The following is a 22,403-nucleotide window of genomic DNA, read 5'->3' as shown; positions in this document are numbered from 1 at the left end:
AAAAACTTTATCAGAAATAATATGTACTTATTTATTAGGAAGCGAGAACCTGATAATTTTTCAAATACAGGGATACTGATTTTTTGTTTTTATAAAAGTAAAACAGAAGCAAAAGCAATATATCAACTCTCATTTGTCCAACTGAAACAGTATAAAATCTGATTAAAATACACTGTTTTCTTGCATCTTTATTTCTTTTATGGCCTCCTTCCTTTACTGGGAGTTTGTATTTTCAAGAAATACAAATTTGTTTAACTATTAGGGAAAAAAATAAAGGGAAAGTTAAATCTGCCAAAAAACTGAAAGTATTGCAAAAGCTGATATTAAATGCTTGAACATTACTACCATTTATAAATCAACTGGATAAACTTAGGTAAATTATTATCGACAATCTATGGACCTGAATTTCCTATCATGTGAAATAATGATCTTTTAAGTTCCTTCAAAGCCTCTAAAATAGCCCTGGCTTCCTGATATAAAAAAACTATAAAAAAGCATAAAAAAATAACTGATTTTGTATCCTTATCAAAGAGTGGAAAAAAAAAAATGAGATCTGGAGCTTTAAGCCTTGGGTTCTAACTATGGCCTAGCTTTGTAGACAGTGGGATCTCAGTTTGATCTGAGCTTCAGTTTTCTCATCCTTAAAACAAGAATAACATGAACGTCTACTCTTGGGATTTGGGGAAGACTGAATGACACAGTACAGGTAAGCTGATTAACTCAATCCCTGGTGTACAGTGAACATTCAACAATTAGTTATTAGATGTTACCACGATATTTACCACATAGAATTTTGTAAAGATTAAAAGAGAACATATGGGTTTTGCAATATATATGTGTATCAAAACTGTATCAATTGTACATTGTATCAATGTTATATCAATGTTGTATCAATTGATACAAATGTAAATTGTATCACAATTTCAATTGTATTTCAATTTCAATTGTGTCCGACTCCTTGCAACCCTATGAACTGTGGCCCACCAGGCTCCTCTGTCTATGGGATTCTAAGCTGTTTCAATTGTGTCCGACTCCTTGCAACCCTATGAACTGTGGCCCACCAGGCTCCTCTGTCTATGGGATTCTCCAGGCTCGAATATTGGAGTGAGTGGGTCGCCATGCCCTCCTTCAGGGGATGTTCCCAACCCAGGGATCGAACCCACATCTCCTACGGCTAGTGTGTTGCAGGTGGATTCTTTACAGCTGAGCCACTGGGGCAATAAAGCTGGGAGGAAAAGAATGCATGGGGTAGATCTTATGTTAAATGCTCTCATCATACCCATACATACAAAAAAAGAGGGAGGAAAGGAGTGAATTACTGGAGGCAATGGTTAGGTTTATGGCATTGTTTATAATGATTGTGTCACAGGTGCATACTTATTTTGAACATATGAATACCCTAATAAATATGTTGTATTTATAGAAACAAAGCAATTGGATAGCATTCTTTTTTTAAAAAAAGTTAGCACTGATTTTCCTAAACCTTCAGTCTATAATAATGTCATAAGAATACATTTAGTTCATCAACTATTTACCAGAAACTTTTCAAGATCCCCTCCTTCTCTAAAATTTCATTATGATGCTTTTAAGTTTGTTTTGCTTTCATTATCTGCAACAAGTTAGAAGCATCTTTCTAATTTTTCATCTACATCTTCACTGCAATTCTCGTCTTATGATTCAGAGTAAGTGAATACAATCGCTCAAATCCCAAACACAGAATAAATTAGAGTTCTAAAAGTTTTAGGTAACTTTTAATATTGCTGCTATAACTGAGTAAGTAAACTCCAAGTTCCTCATACACACAAATATTTGCAGCTTTCTGGTTATGATTCTCCCAGGCTCACTTTCTCTTGAATTTCTTTAAATATTACAACGCTACATTCTCACTTAAAACCCTCAAGTCCTGACCTCTTCCATTTGGATTTTCTACTCCTACTATACCCCAACCAAAGTAACTCACTATTATTGAATAACTAAATTTGAGGTTGAGAGAAAAGACATTTAGAAGTAAATCTAAGCACATTACAACTTAAAATAAAAGAAATAAAGTTTGATTTAAAAAAAAGACTTGTATCTCATCTACATTTCAAAACTAAACAGCAATTATCAAAAAACAAACAGACCTCAGAGAAGGCCAAAAAAGAAAAACTAGGACCAAAAAACTAAAGACAGAAAACAACAAAATTCTGTAAAGCAATTATCCATCAATTAAAAAAAAAAATGTTTTAAAAAATTTAAAAATAAAGAAAATATTTTACTAAAATGTCAATCTTTAGATCGGAAATAAAAATCAATATTGAGAACTTCTTTACTTAGAGCTTGAAAATAAGGATGTTTTTGTTGACTTACACAGCTCAGTTTTCAAAGAATTATAGATTTTCAGGACTGGAGAGTACCTAGAGAGATCAGTCAGCCTTTCCTCTCCTGAGATTAAGAGAAAAATAAAGTAGGGAGTAAGGTGGTGAAACTTCAGGCTCAGAGAGGTTTTAAGTGACTCAAAGTCATTCAGCTTCAGTGATTTACTATCTTTTGTACTTTATCACACTGCCCCTGCAGGAAAAAAATGTCTGCTATTTACTCTAGAAGACAAAACACTTTCATTTTCTTAGGAATCTTGTTTTGAATAGTGAGGACTATGTCTTCTGAAATGTTATGATCTTACTACTCAAGAATTTCAAAAGCCAAAAGGTACATTCATTCAGCAAACATTTATCGAACACAAAACAGATGAGAGCACTGTGAGAGGCACTGGAGATGCAGTGTTTACAAAGACAGACCCTGGAAGAACAATAATAGCATGATTTTAGTAGCAACAGCCATTCACTAAGCAAATACTATAGCCAAAAAACCATACTAAGGTACTTGCTCTTATTTTTAAAACAATGCAGCAAGGAAGAGATTAACCTCATCTCAGAGAGGTAAAAACTGAGGTTTAGAGAGTGTGAACTGATCAATGTTCAGAGTAAGTGCCACTTTCCAAACCAGTTCTTTCTAGCATCAAAGTGCAGGTCCCAGCTACCACATGTTGTAGCCTACTTCCCTATTCCTAAAGAAATGATTCCCTGATACAGGTCCAAATACAGAAGAGTATAAAGGGAATGGAAATACACACTATGTACAACAAATTTACATTGAGAACATTTTTAGAAAGCCACGCAATTTTATTCCTTATAGGTAAGAGAAGGTTAAAGCACTTAAAAAAAAAAGGTACAATAACTCACAAGATTAAGAAGTCTGTATGTAAACATTCTAAAACTTAGAGTTCTTCAATCAGAAAGGACAATGGCTGAGCATACATATAAACAAAGTCCATAAAATCACTAAAGTTGGGATATTATATATGTACATCATATATATATATATATATATATGCAAAATCTCAAAAGACTGAAACTAATAGTTACTTTAAGATGGAAAACAAAAACCACTGTAACAATGTACAGTAAAATAATGAAGCTTTTTCCTCAATAAATGAGTCAGGCTAAAAGCAAAAAAGTCATAAAGAGTTCACTTAGACATCAATTTTCAAAACTATAATACTACAATTAAGGCACAATCAAGAAGCAAAATATAAACAAAAGTATTAACAAAAATAAGCTTTTGCAAAGTAAATGTCATAAAATCTATTTAATGAAGCTGAAGCATTGTACCTGCTTGTAAGCTCCTCAGACTCACACTAAGAACTACCAAAAGGCTGAGGTGTCCTGTTTTATTGTCTTTCAAGCATTTATCACTATTTGTAATTACCTCATTGCCTTTTTGTCTATTTTTTAAGTCCACAACAGTAAACACACAACCTCTTACCATCATCTGAAGCAATACCAAGCCCACAGTGTGGCTTTAGAAATAATTAACTGAACTAATGAAAAAGTAACTTTCAGAGAATGGCGTACTAACCGCTTAAAGTGCTTAGTCCCTCAGTTGTCTGACTCTTTGAGGACCCATGGACTATAGTCCCCCAGGCTCCTCCATCCCTGGGATTCTCCAGGCAAGAATACTGGAGTGGGTCGCCATTTCCTTCTCCAACAGCTTAAACTAATGGCAGCTAAAATCAGCAATTTCAGAAGACAGATATGTTTATACTCTAAGAGTATCAACATTATTCAGTAAGTCATTTTAAACATTTTCTATTAAAACAAATTAATAGAATGTAAAATTCAAATGAGTGTCTGAGATATAACACAAGACTTCAAAAATACTGTTATTGCAGGTGGCTACTTCATATTTCTAGGACATATATTTACTGTCTTTTGTTATTAGAGCTACTTCATGAAAAACATAACAAGTACTTATAAACTTGAACTATTTCTGTGCTCACCTAGCCAGTTCTCCAAACAGATTACATGCTCTTTCAATACAGCATTAATATAAATCTTTCAATCCCAAGCACAGTACTTATTTGTCAAAAAAGCTTTTAGGACATTCAGACTTTCATTTTCAGCAAAGATGCCACCAGATTTACCCTCTGGTCTGAGACTACCAAAACAAACAAACAAACAAAAACCCAAAAAGCAAGACTATTGATGTCAGAGAGCTTCCAGGTCACAGTAAATGGAAGGACAGCCTAAACAAAGCCTGGTAACTCTGAGTTAAGGAGACAGAGTTGAGAATTTGAGAAACCAAGGCAACCTGAAGCCACAGAACAGAGTACCAAAGAGGAAAGTGTTTCAGAGAACTCCAAAGATCTGCGTGCAGACAGTCCTTACTGAGTATTAAGGTGACTGCTGAGCAGTGCGTGCTGGTAGGGGAGCTAGCAAAGGGAGAGCAAAGAGTCACTAGAGAGGATGCGCGGTAAGAATGTCCAAAGATCCGGCACAGAGACTGACAAAGACACAGCACAAAGCCTTTCCCATTAGCCGGACTAGGGAACATCACAATTAACAAGCTACTGAGTAGAATAGTCAGAAAGATCTTGCCTTACCAATGATTAGCCCTAGATCAAATACTGCTATGGATACTCAAGAAGTTAAGCACCCTCCTAGGTATACACCCAAAGAACTGAAAAAAAGTATCAAACAAATACATATACAACCATGTCCATAACAGTAGCACTAGTCACTTTTTGGGCAGAAAAAACCTGAATGTCCATCAACGGATGAATGGATAAACAAATTATGATGGTGTATCCCTAGTAACTCAGCTGGTAAAGAATCTGCCTGCAATGCAGGAGACCTAGGTTCGATCCTTGGGTTGGGAAAATACCCTGAAGGAGGGCATGGCAACCCATTCCAGTATTCTTGCCTGGAGAATCCCCATGAGCCTGGCAGGCTACAGTCCATGGGGTTGCAAAGAGTCGGACACATGGTGTACATGGTGTATATAAAGGAATATTACTCAATCATAAAAAAGAATGAAGAATTGAGACCTATTACAACACGGAGGAACCTTAAAAACATTACGCCAAGTGAAAGAAGCCAGATACAAAAGGTCACACGCTGTATGATTTCACTTACATGAAATAACCAGAATAAAAAAAATCCATAGAGACAGAACACACACTGTGTTAGCTGGAGGGAAAAGACAATGGGGAGAAAACGCTCAATGGGTAAAGGATTTTACTTTTGAGTGGTGAAAACGTTTTAGAACTAGACAGAGGTGATAGTTGCACAGCACTGTGAATGTACAAAATGCCACTGAATTATTCACTTTATTCTTTCTGGGGGAGGGGAAGGGGGAGCCACATTACAAGGCATGTGGGATCTTAGTTCCCTGATCAGGAATGGAACCCATTTCCCTGCAGGGGAAGCATGAAGCCCTAACCACTGAACACCAGAGAATTACTGGACGTGCAGAGTCTTGACCATTAGACCACCAGGGAGTCTCTAAACTGTTCACTTAATAATGGTTAGTTTTTATTATGTGAATTTCACTTTGATAAATTATTATTTAAAAAATTTAAGAATGCTGAAAATGGAAACCAAGAATTGATTGGGAGAAAAGAAAACGAATAGCAAAATGAAAGACCTAAATTTAGCCAAATTGATAGTTACAATAAATGTATATGGTACAAAATTTCTAATTGAAAGACAGAGTGTGTCAGACTGAATAAAAACTGAATAAAAAAAAAAAATCAAGACCTAACAGTGCCTATAAGAAACAAATTTTAAATAATGGCACAACTAAGTTAAAAGTAAAAGAAGGAAAAAGATATGCCATGCTAACATTAATCAAAAAAAAGTTGGAATGACAATATTAAAACTAGAAAAAGGTGTATCGTGGAGAAAAAAATAAAGAAGGTCAATGTCATTATGATAAAGAGGTCAATTCACGGAGTAGACACAAAAATCTGAAACTTATGTACCTAATTACAATGTCAAAAAAACAGTAAGAATAAATAGATAAATCTGCAGTTACATAATTACAGTCTTAGAGTTTAATATCCCTGTCTTGATAACTAATAGTACTAGACAGAAATTCAGTAAGACTATAGAAGATCTGACATTACTAACCAATTTAATCTAATTGAATTAAAGCACATCACTCCACCCAAAGGAAGATGAAAACACATTATTTTCAAGTGCACAAGGATCATTTACCTAGATAGTTCATATTCTGGGTAATAAAATAAATCTTAAAAAATTTAAAAGGATTCAAAACATACAAAGTATTATCGAACCACAATGAAATTAAAAATTGGCAACAGAAAGATCTCTTATAAAAGCCCCCCAACTATCTGGAAGCTAAATAAAATACTCCTGAATAGTGCATTGGTTGTAGAAAAAACCAAAAGAGAAATATGAAAGTAAAAGAAATTGAATGAAAATTAAAACACAACATACCAAATTTGGGCAATACAGCTAAAGCAGTACTCAGGAAGAAAAATTTTAACATTAACTATCAAAAGGTCTCAAATCAATGACCTTTGATTCCAACTTTAAAAAAAACTAGCAAAACAAATTCAGAGTAAGAAGAAGAAAGAATAAAAGTTAGAGTGGAACCTACGAAATATTAAACATTAACTTGATAGAAACAATAAAATCAAAAGTTGATCTCTGAAAGTAACAAAACTAATAAACCACTAGCCAGACTGGTCAGGAAAAAAAAAGAGAACAAGGAATAAATTAGCAATTTTAGGAATTAAGCAGTTATATTACTAGAGATTTTACAAGTAGTAAAAGAATAATGAATATTATGAACTGTATGAAAATTCAACAACTCAAATAAAATAGACAAATCCCTTGAAAAATAGAAACTATGAGGCTCAATGAAGATAAAGTGGGTAACCTAAAAAGTTCCATATATATTAAAGAAACTGAATTTGTAGTTTAAATAATTCCAACAAAGAAAATTACAGGTCCAGATAGCCACCAGAATTCACTGGTGAATTCTCCTAAAACTTAAGAAAGAAATAATGCATTTTCTGAACAAACTCTTTCAGAAAACTGAAGAGGAGAGAACACTTCACAACTCATTTTGTGGGCTATCACTACCCTAATGCCAAAATCAGATATTATGAGAAAAGAAGACTACAGAAAAATATCTCTCATGAGCAGACAGAGGACTTCTAAACAAACTTAAAGTCTAAAATTTCAATCAATTCCACATATTTTTAAACTAAAAATAAGAAACTATATAACCACTCTAAAGAAGCAAAAAAGGTATCTGACAAAATCCAACATCTATTCCTGATGCAAACTCTCCACAAAGCAGTAGAATAAAACTTCCTCATATGACAAACAACATCTACAAAACCCCATAATATGATATGGAATGATAAAAATGTGAATACATTCCCCCTAATATCAGCAATAAGACAAGGACATCTATTCACATTACTTTTTTTTTTTTTTCTAAAAAATTTTTGGCTCTGCTGGATCTTTGTTGCTTCACAGGGACTTCCTCTAGTTGCACCAAGTAGGGGCTACTCTTTGTTGTGGCGAACAGGCTTCTCACTGCAGGGGATTCTCTTTTGAAGAGCACAGGCCTAAGCTTGGGGGCTTCAGTAGCTGCAGCACACCAGCTCAGGAGTTGCGGCACACGAGCTTAGCTGCCCGGGGCATGCAGAATCTTCCCGGACCAGGGATGGAAGCTGTGCCCCGGCTTGGCAGGCAGATTTCCATCCACTGTGCCACCAGGGAAGTGCCTGTTCTCACTATTTCTGTCAAAGACTTTCTGGAGATTCTAGTCACTGCACTTAGAAATAAAAAAATTAAATCCAAAGCAAAGAAGTAGTAGTAGTAAAAATAAGAGCAAAAAAAATCAGTGAAACTAAAAACAGAAAAACAGAAAAAAATCAGGACTTAAAGGAGTCCACGTACATCACTCCTATTCAATATTTTACTGGAAGTTCTACCCAATGAAAAAAAGAGAAAAAGAAATAAAAGGCATACAGATTAGAAAACAAGAAATAAAACAACATGGTTATCTATGTAGAAAATCCCATAGAATCTATAAAAATATTCCTGAAATACAGTAAGGTCATAGGACACAATGCCAATATACAAAATCAACTACATTTTTTATGTCTGGCAATGAACAACTAGAAATCAAAATTTTTAAAATACCATTAATAGCATCAAAAACAAAGAAACATATACACATAAAGCTAATAAAAATATGTGCATGATCTGTATTCTATACAAAAAATAAGAAAATATTGATGAAAAAGAAATCAAAGATCTAAATAAATGAAGAGGTATAACACATTCCTGGTTTTGAAGACTTGTTAAAGATGTCAATTTTCTCCAAATTGATTTATAATTTCAATCCAATCAAAACTGCAACTTTTAAAAGACAATCTGATTCTAAAATCTGTGTGGAAAATGAAAACAGAATAGCAAAAACAATCTTGAAACAGAAGAACTAAGTTTAGAAGACTTGTCCTACCTGATTTCAACCCTTACTGTAAAGCTGTAAGGCACTAAACTACACACACACACACACACACACACACACACACACACACACGTGTTGCTTATAATCCTTTATAGTTTTACGGTAGTAGTCCAGTACACTGCACTATAGTATAGTACATATATAGTGTACTACTATACAGTATAGCAGGGCTTCCCTGGTGGCTCCATGGTAAAGGATCTGCCTGAGAGCTCAGGAGACTCAGGTTCAAACCCTGGGTTGGGAAGATAGAGGGAAACAGCAATCTACTCCAGTATTCTTGCCTGGGAAATCCCATGGACTAAGGAGCCTGACGTGCTACAGTCCATGGGGGTGCAAGACTCAGACGTGACTTAGCAACTAAACAACAAATACTACTATAGCAAATATATATACTATAAAGCTATAAAGTATTACAAATGAGACCACATAGTACATGGTATTAAAACCAGGATAGACACATAAAAATTAATAGAAGAGAACAGAGTCCAGAAATAGATCCACGTAAATATGGTTCACTGACTTCTGACAATATACAATGGCAATTTATGGGAAAAGGATATACTTTTTTCAACAAATCATCCTGGAAAACTTGAAGTCATATGTAAAAAATGAATTTTGACCTGTATCTCACATACATACAAATATGGATTCAAAATGGGTCATAAAACACAGAAAAGATCATAGGAGAAAAATGTGACCCTAATTTATACAAAGAATTCTCAGATATGATGACACACACACAATTTTTTAAAAATTAATATACTGTACTTAATCAAAATAAAAAATTTTTGCTCTGCTAAAGACGTTAAGAGAATGAAAAAACAATTACAGACTAGAAAAATATATTTGCAAGTTAAATACCTCACAAAGGATGTCCTTCAATTGGTAAATGGATAAACAAATTGTAATATATCCATACAAGAGAATGCTTCTCAGATTTCTACATATCAGTTCTGTTCTATTGATTTCTACGGGTTCATCTTGAGTTTAATACCATGTGGTCTTATTTATAATACTTTATAGCTTACTTTGTCTTATTTTGTAAGACGAAAAGGGCAAATAAAATAATAAATAAAAGGTTAAAAATCCCTGCTTTAAATCCCACCCCCATCTGACAAAGCATCCCTTTTTTCAGGGCCTCTAATACCCTTCATATATACAAGAAGGGTCCCTCCCTCCAATTATGTAACAGCTTATACCCATGACGGGGAAACAGTTTTTTAACCAGTAATCATTATTTGTTTATGCCTAGTAGACAGCAGAGTCCATATAAAATTAAATCATAAACATATATACAAGAAAGACTTCAGAGGTTATAATACAAAGTTGAATGAAATGTACTTTCTGAAACTACAGACTGAAATAACCTAAAAAAGTCAATCTACCTTATATCTCAAATAAGAAAAAATTCAGTGAAAGCATTCAAAATATCATCTTGTTACTAAGAATGCATGGAGAAGGGTAGGAAGTTTCTTTTTGTTTTCTAAATCCTACACTGTGCACACATTACAATATCTTGTTTATTCATTAAAAAAAAATAACTGTTTCAAAGGTTTCTATAGCAATAATACTCTTTAATTCCTTGGATTAAATAACAGCAACCAACCAAGCAAGGGAGTTACAGCAGTCATGCAAGCACGGGAAACGCCCGAACAGCAGGAGGGAGCGAGGGGATCTAACTACAAGAGCCACAAACTCAACTGGGCGTGCAGGAAAAACCAGAGTTTCTTCTTTTAATCTATGGTAGGAAGATGATCTGGTGAGTACTATATGGGGGGAGAAAAGAAATATTCTTGGACCATAAAAAATTAAGTATTACAATAGCAATTCTATTACAAGGCAGTATCTACTTCCTATCAATAAAATGCACTAGTTAAAAACCTTTTCCAGTAGAATATACATCTTACTTTGTAAGACAAAAAAGGACAAATAAAATTTGCTTTTCTATATTCCTTATTATTATTTGATGACAAAATGAAATGTAGCCACACAAAATATTCATTCACTTCCAATGTATTTCATTTTTATACATATAATTACCATAATTTTTTTAAGCTTTATAACAAAAAAATGTAACATTCAATCTGTACTAATTTGCCATACCTCTGCCCACATCTTGGAAATTGTTTATTATAAGCAGTCAAAATTATTAGTCTTTGGATCATTTGTTTGCTTTCCCTGGTGGCTCAGTCAGTAAAGAATCCATCTGCACTGCAGGAGACCTGGGTTTGATTCCTAGGTCAGGAAGATTCCTTGGAGACAGAATGGCTACCTACTCCAGTATTCTTGCCTGGAAAATCCCACAGACAGAGGAGCCTGGAGGGTTACAGTCCATGGGGTCGCAAGAGCTGGACACAACTTAGCAACTAAACCACTACCACCATCAGATCATTTTTTTCAGATTATAAGATTACTATTTCATCACAGGAAACTTGTAAAATAACAGCAACAAAAATTCTTTCAATAAAAAGAGAAAATCAAATTTTCCATAATTTTAACAAATAAAAACAAGCATTGTTGCCATTTTTTTTCTGAGGTACTATCTTATAGATCAGTACTAATGCTATTAATCAATATTTATTACACTTACTTTGAACTACTCAGCTAAAACCTTTACAAACACTATTTCATCCTTACAACAGTCCTATTCAGTAGGGAAGTAAATATTGCCATTTTACAGATATGTCAACTAAAGTTTAAAGAGGTTATGAAACACATTCGAGGTGGTCACAGAGATAAGTGGCAGACCTTAATACAAATTTCCAATTACCACCATCAATGGATATAAAGATAAGGCTGTACTCTACTCTAATGTAATGTCTTACATCATAAAAATTATTTTTAGATGGCTATTGAATATAACAGTATATGGTCAATCAATCACTTACTTCTCTACTGGATCAAATTATTTTTGTATATTATTCAGAAGCATGACTCATTCAATACAAAAAATAAAAACTAGAGGGTGCAAGATTTCGCTTGTCTATTTCTAAATTTAAATTAAAATATATAATTCAACTTACTCTTTTACTGAGGCAAATAACTGGCCACATACTGCAACCTAAAGTGCAGCAGCAACAAAGGCAGCCACAAAGCAGCCAACGCACATTAACAGGAAGGTTCTTCTTAAGACAACTGTTAACTCTGTTGATGCTGGCTTTAAATTCTTCAGGAGCTACCTAAAGAAAAATTTTAAGAAATAACAATACTGAAATTTTAATGTCAATAAACACGTCTCTTTAACATAAATTTTCTTCTAATTTGTTAGGAAAAGACTATTTTTGAGGTATATAAATAATGTCAAAATAATTGACACTCACTTTTCCAGTTAATGAAGAGGGGAATTCTGATTCAAATTTGTTGCTCAGTCCAAATCTATTTTAAAAAAAAGAGAGAAAAATATGTTATTATATGCCACTGTTGCAAAAAATAGACCATGTAACTTAATAAAAGGTCAAGTAAATAAGAGCACAACTTTATACACAGAACAACAATGGAAGCTTAAGACATTATAATTAGCAATTTATGAAATGCAAAAAGCAATTCTGCAGCTGAATCAGAACTTTTATACAAAAGGTTAAGAATATATAAAAACACCACTTTTTTAGGAGTTATCTTTGTGAGCCAAATATTAATGAAACGGAAAACAACACAACTGTCCAATTTTGTCAAAATTACTAAGATTCTTCCAGTTAAGTAACAGAAAGCTAAAATCTCTGCTATTAATTACTCTTTAGGTCAAGAGCATTTTGTTAATACTCAACAAAGTAGTAACTACTCTTAAGAATGCAAATAACATTTTCTAAGAACAGCGTATCTACACTGCTATTACACCTAGAGAATGTTAAAAATATTTGGAACAACATGGCTACTTTAACTTTCAAATACTAAGACATCTGCTACACATATTTCCAAAGAAATGAAACCAAGGTAGTACATTTTAACATCTTTAAGCTTTTAAATGTTTGCACGGATCATGAAGGTTGACTGGACACTTGACTATTTCTTGGCAAAAGTTAGCAGGAAAGGAAAAAAAAAATAGACACATTGGTAACAGCAGATTGTACCCTGGAAATAAAATTGAGATGCTTATATACGATAATTTTTACTGGATTCTGGAGTCAAATCTTTCTTCCAGTTTTACTGAGATTTACTTGGCATATAAAACTGTATTAGTTTAAGATACACAACCAAATGATCTGATACATGCTACACTGTGAAATGATTACCATAGTAAGTTCACTAGTTCATATCCATCACCTCACATATTTTTTTTTCTCCTGTGAAGAAAATGCTTAAAATTCACTGTCTTAGCAACCCTTGAATACACAAGACTGCATCTTAAATAGCTGGCACTGATAAGAGGGATTCCCTGGGATATTCTATATGAAAGAGCTGGCCAGGGTTTCTGACTCAACCATCAGTGAAGCCACAGAGAGAAATCAAGTAGGTGGTCTGTGTTAGGGCAGTAAGGGGTGGTGGAGACTGGCCAGGTATTGTGTGAATGTAATGAGTCAGATCTAGCTGACTACTGTCACACTAGAATGCAGGCCTACCCTTGACAGTCTGTATGACCTTCTTCTAGGAGAAGCTAGAAAACCAGACCTCTATGCAAAATTTTCCACCTTTAAAATAGTGTGCAAGTCAATCACAGCACTTCTGTGGGTCAGGTTGTCATTTGTATCATGACCTAGACTTCACAACATCTAGATGGTGGCATCAAAGACCATCCTATCATCATCTTAAAGTACTTTCAAAAATTATTTAATAGTAGCATTGAAATAACATCAATATGTCTTTATAAACAACGGATACTATTTAAGAAAAAAACTACAATACAATTACCTAGGTCCAAGACAAAGTTCTCTTCACACTAAACATAAACCATTACTATTTAATATAACTCTGGTATTGATGACATTGTCTTTCCAAGACTCTGAGCTAAACCTATTTTTTAATACGGGGGCCTCAGAACAATGTGGTTCTACTTGAAATTGCCCCTATAGATAATTCACCTCCAACTGCAAAGGTCCTAGCACGAGGAAAAGGTGTACAGTGCTTGCTGATAGTTCTGAGGTCTCTAGATCATGGACTTCCTTTTCATCTATTTCTCTTAGAGGAGATATAATTCAACAAATGTTTACTGAGTATTGGCTTCTAAATTATACATTACCATCTCTTGTGTCATCTCCTTTTGTGTGATGACTTTCTCCTTTAATCAATAGGTTTCATTTCAATCACGTTTATTAGTGCAATTAACCATCTCCTTCCAACTGATTTTGAAATTTTTTTAGAAAAGCAACAATCAGATACCCAAGTCTCCTAAAGGTAACTGTCTTCCCCTACCATCTTCAGCCATTAATATTTAATATATTTAAATAGTTAAAAGATTATTTTATCAAGTACCAGTAGTTTGCCAGGTAATATGCTATGTTGGAGGGAGCAGTCCAGCATGAGTATAAACATCAATTTCCTTTCTTTCCCAAGACTGGATAGTCCTTACAATAGGGCTGAGTGGCTGGGTATTGATGCTTTACCCAGGGAGCACTATCAGCTAACTGCTCTGATATTCCTGTAAGTCAAGGTTCCTTTTAAGTCAGGCTAGTGATTATTCTTCTGAGTAAGAGCTAGCAGTTACAAGGACTTTCCTTAGGCACTCCCCTCTTCAGTCATACTTTTGATGTGTCTTAAAACAGATAGTAACCCTTCTTCTTTCTTCATCTCGCCCCCAAAAGAATGTGTTCACAATAAATAAAAGTGCTTAGCTCTGCCACCAGCCTTTAACTTGGTGCCAATGCTATTTCCATTTTTGCCTCACTTGTGGTTTCCCACCTTCTGAACAAGAATACCTGTAAAGAGTGTCAAAAAAATACTGCTGTTGAAGAGCTCGGAGTATCACCAGCCCACAGGAGTGAATCCCAACAGCAATTTGCTTTCCTTTTAAAAAGTCTTAAAAAGACATTTAATTTGAATCAAGTACTTCATGATTACAGGCAGATCGAGCCATGATAACCAGACACCCTTTCCATTTGTAGTCTGCTATATTTAAACATTTGGTATCAGGGCCTCTTTGCTCTCTTAAACCCTTGAGAACTTCACTGAACTTAAGTTTATGTGATTTATATTTATCACTATTTTGGATTATACATTAGAACTGAAACCCCTAAAACATTTAAAATATTTTTTCAAAAATGAGTCCACTATATGTTAATGAAAATGTTTTTATGAGAAATATTTTTCAAGGCAAAAAACTTTAATGAAATCTTCACACATTCCTTTACTGTCCAACAATGGGAGAGAACTGAATTTTTACATCTCTTTCTGCATTCAGTCTTTTTCTGCTCTTTTGCGTGCATGAGTGCTCAGTCGTGTCTGACTCTGCAACTCCATGGACTGCTGCCCGCCAGGCTCTTCTGCCCACAGAAGTTTTCCAGGCAAGAATACTGAAGTGGGTTGCTATTTCCTACTACAGGGGATCTTCCCAACTCAGAGATGGAACTCATGTCTCCTGCACTGGCAGACGGATTCTTTGCCACTTGAGCCACCAGGTAATCCCCCATGCTCTTTTGGTTAATGTTTATAAAGAAAATTGAGTTTCATAGATATGTAGTTGGAAAATTGTGTATATTCTAACAACAGTTGACAAGTGGTAGCCAATTAAGAATTTTTTGCAAGGCAGAAAAAAAATTTTTTCAATGAACTTTTAATACTCTGTTAAATTAAAATCCACTGTATATCTTTTTTTTACTAGCGTTTTTTTTTACCCATACCTGATTCTATAAGTTCATATATCTGTACCTTGGAAAACATGGTAAATTAAGTGATGCAGATTTCCAAATGTTGATACATGTCATTGTGTGATATCAGAATCATCACACCATAACTACCAATCTCATCAAAAGTTTTGGGAAGTTGTCAAGCTCACAGTGGCAGATATAAGTTTTCCAAAAATTCTAACTTTCATCTGAAAGCTGGAATTATTGACAACAAATGCTATCAACTGTTCTACCTGAAGTGAGTCTTGCTTTAGTTAAAAAAAAAAAAAAAAGAAAAAAAGAGGCGGGATAACCAGCACTATATAAACAAAAGAAAAGAAAATGGTTGCTTTAATATAAGCTTCCATTTATACCTTAAAAACTAACTTCAAAGCATATTACTTTAATAGATGACTTTTTCCCTAGCTTTGAACGTCGCTGTTGGAGACAGGCAGTAGCTGTGGATTTTAACAAGTGTCCTTCGTAGCCATAAGCAATAAAAGAAGGAAAAATGCAGAGAAAAGTTAGAAAGGGTAAGCACAAGGAAAGAGAGAAGAAACAAAGAAGAAAGTGAAGATTGACAAAGTGTTATCAACTACTGTCTTAATTACCATTCAATACTTACTACCTATCAGTCCATTAGATGTTTGAAGGAAAATGTAGACATGTGCTGCATCTAGGTGGAGATGATGGAATTCCAGTTGAGCAATTTCAAATCCTTAAAAATGATGCTGTTAAAGTGCTGCGCTCAATATGCCAGCAAAATTGGAAAACTCAGCAGTAGCCACAGGACCGGAAAAGGTCAGTTTTCATTCCAATCCCAAAGAATGGCAATGCCAAAGAATGTTCAAACTACCACACAATTGTACTCATCTCACACACTAGCAACATAATGCTCAAAATCCTCCAAGCCAGGCTTCAGCACTACGTGAACCATGAACTTCCAGATAGTCAAGCTGGATTTAGAAAGGCAGAGGAACCATAGATCAAATTGCCAACATTCGCTGGATCACTGAAAAAACAACAGAGTTCCAGAAAAACATCTACTTCTGCTTTATTGACTATGCCAAAGCCTTTGACTGTGTGGATCACAACAAACGGTGGAAAATTCTTCAAGAGATGGGAATACCAGACCACCTGACCTGCTTCCTGAGAAATCTGTATGCAGGTCAAGAAGCAACAGTTAGAACTGGACATGGAACAACAAACTGGTTCCAAATTGGAAAAGGACTACATCAGGCTGTATACTGTCACCCTGCTTATTTAACTTATATTCAGAGTACATCATGAGAAACGCTGGACTGGATGAAGCACAAGCTGGAATCAAGATTACCAGGAGAAATATCAATAACCTCAGATATACAGATGACACCACCCTTATAGCAGAAAGTGAAGAGGAACTAAAGAGCCTCTTGATGAAAGTGAAAGAGGAGAGGGTAAAAGTTGCCTTAAAGCTCAACATTCAGAAAACTAAGATCATGGCATCCAGTTCTATGACTTCATGGAAAATAGATGGGGAAACAATGGAAAACAGTGAGAGACTTGATTTTGGGGGGCTCCAAAATCACTGCAGATGGTGACTGCATCCATGAAATTAAGACACTTGCTCCCTGAAAGAAAAGCTATGCCAACCTAGACAGCATATTAAAAGCAGAGACATTACTTTGCCAACAAGGGTCCGTCTAGTCAAAGCTATGGTTTTTCCAGTGGTCATGTATGGATGTGAGAGTTGGGCTATAAAGAAAACTGAGTGCTGAAGAATTGATGCTTTTGAACTGTGGTGTTGGAGAAGACTCTTGAGAGTCACTTGGACTGCAAGGAGATACAATCAGTCCATCCTAAAGGAAACCAGTCCTGAATATTCATTGGAAGGACTGATGCTGAAGCTGAAACTCCAATACTTTGGCCACCTCATGCGAAGAGCTGACTCACTGGAAAAGACCCTGTTGCTGGGAAAGATTAAAGGCAGGAGGAGAAGGGGACGATAGAGGATGGGATGGCTGGATGGCATCACTGACTCAATGGACATGAGTTTGAGTAAGCTCTGGGAGTTGGTGATGGACAGGGAGGCCTGGTGTGTTGCGTCCATGAGGTCACAAAGAGTTGGACACGACAGAGCAACTGAACTGAGCTGAGCTAAATCTACATCTATTCCTATTACCTGAAAGATTTTGTCCTGAATCACTGTTAAAATAATCATGGTTTTAGAAGTGATAAAAAATTTAAACTGTTTTCAAAGAATGGCAAGAAGAAACTGGCACATCAAACAGCCTATTTTACTCTTATATATTACAAGTTTACAATCTACTAGGACTTGGAGAAAAAGAGAATTCATTCAAATCAAACTATTGAGCACCTTCTATGTAACATTTCATGATCACAAAGTCCTACAAAGGAAGGCTTGCATAGCTTTTTAAAACTTCTTTAAGGAAGAAGGTATTTATGAGGACAATTTTTAGCTTTTGCTTGTATGTGGGGGTGGGGAATGCAGTGGATTTTAGTCCCCTGATCAGTATTGAACCTGGGCCCTTGGCAGTAAAAGTGCAGAGTTCTAACCACTTAACTGCCAGGAAATTCCTCCAATTCTTACTTTTTTATAAATTGAGTTAATTTTGAAAGTTCTTAGAAGTTCTTATAATACACCTGGTGAAGTTCTGCAAAGGGACTGAAACTTTACACCTAAGTCTAAATGGAATCTTGAAATAGGCTTCTTTTACTTTCATGTCACTGTCTCCTTGTTCCTAATCTACAGCCAAAACTCAGAGTAAGTGACTCTAATCTGCTATCCTGCACTCTCATCTTCATCCAATTCAGAACCTCTCTTCATGATAGATCCTACCCTTTCCAAACTTCTTTTAGTATTTAACTTTGGAACCTCTAATTATTGATCTGCTACTTGGATACCTTAAATAGGTATATTTTCTCCTATGAAATGACAATCTCTCCTTAGAAATTCTCAACTACAGCTCATTCTCTGGAGTCCATCTTCCAGACTCCATCTTCCATGTTCTCATAATACTTGACTATATTCTCTCTTGCATAGCCAGTTATCATGTCTCATTATAATAATGTCATAAGCCTAATTCCCTATCTTGATAATCAGTGAGATGGTTATAGGTAGGCATGATATCTTAACTATCTTTATTTTTTTTTTTTCCTTAACTATCTTTATATTCTAAATGTCCGGCCCAATGCCTGATAAATATTCAATAAATATTTGCTAAATAAATTAATTTCCAAGCCAGAAAAATGGTTTACATTTCACTAACTCCTCACTGCAAACTTCCACTCCACTGTTCTCTCTTCTGATGCACATGATTCTCACATTGTCCCAAGCCCCAACCATCATTTTCAGTATTCCAAGTCACTCCCTCTGTACTGAGGATCCCCAAGATCATCCTCCGGTTTGATGATTCACTAGGAAGACTCAAGGGACTCAACATATTGTTGTACTCAGAGCTAGATTTACTACAGCAAAAGGGTACAAAGCAAAATCAGCAAAGGGAAGAGGCATATGGGGTGAAGTCTAGAGGAAACCAGAAACAAGCCTGCAAGAATCTCTTCTCGATGAAGAATACAGGATGTGCTCAGTTCCTCTAGGAACTAGTTTTCACAACATATACATAACGTTGTCTACCAGGAAAGCTCACTAGAGTCGATACCAAAGCTTTTACCAGGGACTGGTCACAGAGGCCCCCTCCACTTAGCACGTTCCAAAATTCCAGACACCCAGAAGGAAAGCAGACGTCCAGTACAAACCACATCATTTGCACAAACAGATTAGGCACAGTGAGCCATTCTTATCAGTTCTGGGCATGCTGGGAACACTTCCAAAGTACAAGTTCTCAGACACCAACCAAAAACCAACACAGCAAACAAAGCTTCTTAAGGATAGCAGTCTCAAGTCTGCTATGTTCTTTTCTGCACAACTTCACACTCTCTAAGGACACAGACACTTATGTCACAGTTTTTTCTGTCTACAACTCCTGTCTTTATCCCAAATAATTCAATATTCAGCACCTAAATCTAACTATTAACTGACCTTATCTATTCTGAGGAAATTCACTTCTATTTAATTCAGCAACCAACATCAACATTTAGAATTATATCCTGAAATTCAGAACTGTAAATTTCTCCTCTTACCACTAAGCCATCAATCATTTCATTTCTCCCACTTTTATTAAATTTGTTTCCTCATGTCTGGTTGTAATCCACTCCTCCTTACTCCTCCTCCTTGTTACTCCATTCTAAATCTGCTCCATGGGACTCTACTTTCTCTTTACCTGCCAGAAATACACAGTTAATCATTTAACCATACTCAAAAAAACCCTTTATTTTCTGCACCTCTAGAGAGTCTTTTGTCAATCCAATTGAAATGTTTACATTCTTCACTTCAATTTCCACTGCCTGGAGCTACACTAGGAAGAAAAAAAACATAAATTACATCTAACTTCAGTTAGATTAATGCTGTAACAATCTTAAATCATTCATAATCAGCTTCCTTTTCCATACTTCACAACTGCTCCTCTGTATGCTCAGCCTTATCCTCACAAGCCACTTTTTTTTTTCTGCAGATAACCACAGTTCCTTAACTCCAACCAAAGAGAAAAAAAACCAATGAAATAAAAAACTGCTTTGCCTTCTCTCAGTAACTTTATCATCTTTCTCAGTGGAGGCAAGCTAATCATTTGCTACGGTGCAACTCCTTCAGTCTCCTCTGCAATCTACTCATTTCTCCCTCTTTTGGGGCTCCTTTACACAAAGCTTACAAAATTGCCTAAGTCTACTCAGCCTGAGAATCTGAACTCCTATTTTCCTCCCTCTCAACGTATGAAGTCATCCATCTCTTTTGCTTCCTCATCCAGTGTCTTGAAAAAGTCTTCCACATTCATCTCTTTATCTCACCTACCATTCATTATTCAAACTACTACAATCCAGGATGTAATCCAAATTTCTCTACTGATGAGACTGCTCTCAACAGAATAGTTGAAAACACTCTTTTCGTTGAGTCCTACTTAATAGAGCATGCTTTCTCCTAGCAAACAGCTTGATTACCAGAGTAGGGAATGTCTTATTTGGTATGCTGCTAAGTCACTTCAGTCATGTCCGACTCTGTGCGACCCCATAGACGGCAGCCCACCAGGCTCCCCCGTCCCTGGGATTCTCCAGGCAAGAACACTGGAGTGGGTTGACATTTCCTTCTCCAGCGCATGAAAGTGAAAAGTGAAAGTGAAGTCGCTCAGATGTGTCCAACTCTTAGTGACCTCATGGACTGCAGCCTACCAGGCAACCTCATGGACTGCAGCCTACCAGGCTCCTCTGTCCATGGGATTTTCCAGGCAAGAGTACTGGCGTGGGGTGCCATTGCCTTCTCCCTTATTTGGTATCAGTTCAGTTCAGTTCAGTTCAGTCGCTCTTTGTAACCCCATGAATCGCAGCATGCCAGGCCTCCCTGTCCATCACCAACTCCCAGAGTTTACTCAAACTCATGCCCATCGAGTCAGTGATGCCATCCAGCCATCTCATCCTCTGTCGTCCCCTTCTGCTCCTGCCCCCAATCCCTCCCAGCATCAGGGTCTTTTCCAATGAGTCAACTCTTCACATGAGGTGGCCAAAGTACTGGAGTTTCAGCTTCAGCATCAGTCCTTCCAATGAACACCCAGGACTGATCTCCTTTAGGATGGACTGGTTGAATCTCCTTGCAGTCCAAGGGACTCTTAAGAGTGTTCTCCAATACCACAGTTCAAAAGCATCAATTTTTCGGCACTCAGCTTTCTTCACAGTCCATTGAATACAGCAAATACTTTCTTTGCTATGTCTTCTATTTCCACCAAAGCTTTTGCTTTTTTAATCTATTCTACACCAACCAAAGCAATATTGTCAGATAAAGTTTTAATGAAACCATCCTTTTTTATTAAATGGACAAGAAAAGCCACGTACTTCATGTTTGCTGACTACAAAATACCATCTTTAATGATTTTGATGTGACATAAGTTACTTAGTTTTTATACTACCTTAGTTCTAGTTCAGCAGGAGGGTTGGGGGAGAGGGGCTGGTTTTTTTGCCTTTTTTAAGTTTGGCAGGAGGTAGGGTGTGTTAACAATGAAAGTGACATATGTTTCAGTTTAACTTGGCAGCATTAGAAATTACTCCTTTTATTCATTATGTTCCTTCAAGTTTGAGGTTTTTAAGTATAATAATAATAATTACTTTATTCTAAGTCAAAGTATAATTGGCCATGGACAGTAATAAAAAGGTCAAATTTCTTAAAATAATAATTCAATATACTTGAAAGAAGAATAATGGGTAGGAAGCTGAATGCAACCTAATAACCTAACATTTTATTAATCCAAAAAACTGGAAGCAGCACTTAATAATTTTAAGATATAATCCAAGATGGGTGGCATCTTAATTTAGTTAGCTACAGAGACTAGTAGATGATATAAAACTAAAAAACATTTTATGTTGGCAAGAAGGTCTTAAGATGGAAAATATCCATGTACTGTCAGTGAACTATAAATTATTACAACCATTCCAGAAATTAATTTTGCATTAAAAATATTTATACTTTTGGTACAGGCATTTTTCCTTTCAGGGATCCTGCCTAAGAAATAATCTAAAATGTGAATAAAAACATATGCATAATTAAGTTTCCTGAAACTTTATTCACAACAGAGAAAAATAAAATAAAATGTTGGGAATGTTAAGTAAACTACTACAGCATCTCAACATAATACTAGACAACTATTAAAATTGAAGTTGCAAACTAATAATATGAACATATACTGTTAAGCAAAAAATACAATAACATAC

At 35.6% G+C, this 22,403-nt stretch overlaps 1 protein-coding gene across 1 annotated transcript in view; it reads right to left on the bottom strand.

The window, feature by feature from the left end:
- The window catches only part of CHIC2 (cysteine rich hydrophobic domain 2), a 53,996-nt gene that overhangs the window by 13,445 nt on the left and 18,148 nt on the right, over positions 1-22,403 (bottom strand). The window contains exons 2-3 of the mRNA XM_065914296.1: positions 12,156-12,210; positions 11,859-12,014 (exon numbers count right to left, since the gene is read on the bottom strand). Coding sequence (XP_065770368.1) covers positions 11,859-12,014; positions 12,156-12,210 — 211 coding nt within the window. The remainder of the gene's footprint in view (positions 1-11,858; positions 12,015-12,155; positions 12,211-22,403) is intronic.

Source organism: Muntiacus reevesi, chromosome 22 (assembly GCF_963930625.1).
Source record: "Muntiacus reevesi chromosome 22, mMunRee1.1, whole genome shotgun sequence".
Classification (NCBI taxonomy): domain Eukaryota; kingdom Metazoa; phylum Chordata; class Mammalia; order Artiodactyla; family Cervidae; genus Muntiacus; species Muntiacus reevesi.
The sequence above is the reverse complement of the archived record's forward strand: the minus strand, read 5'-3'. Positions and strand labels throughout refer to the sequence as shown.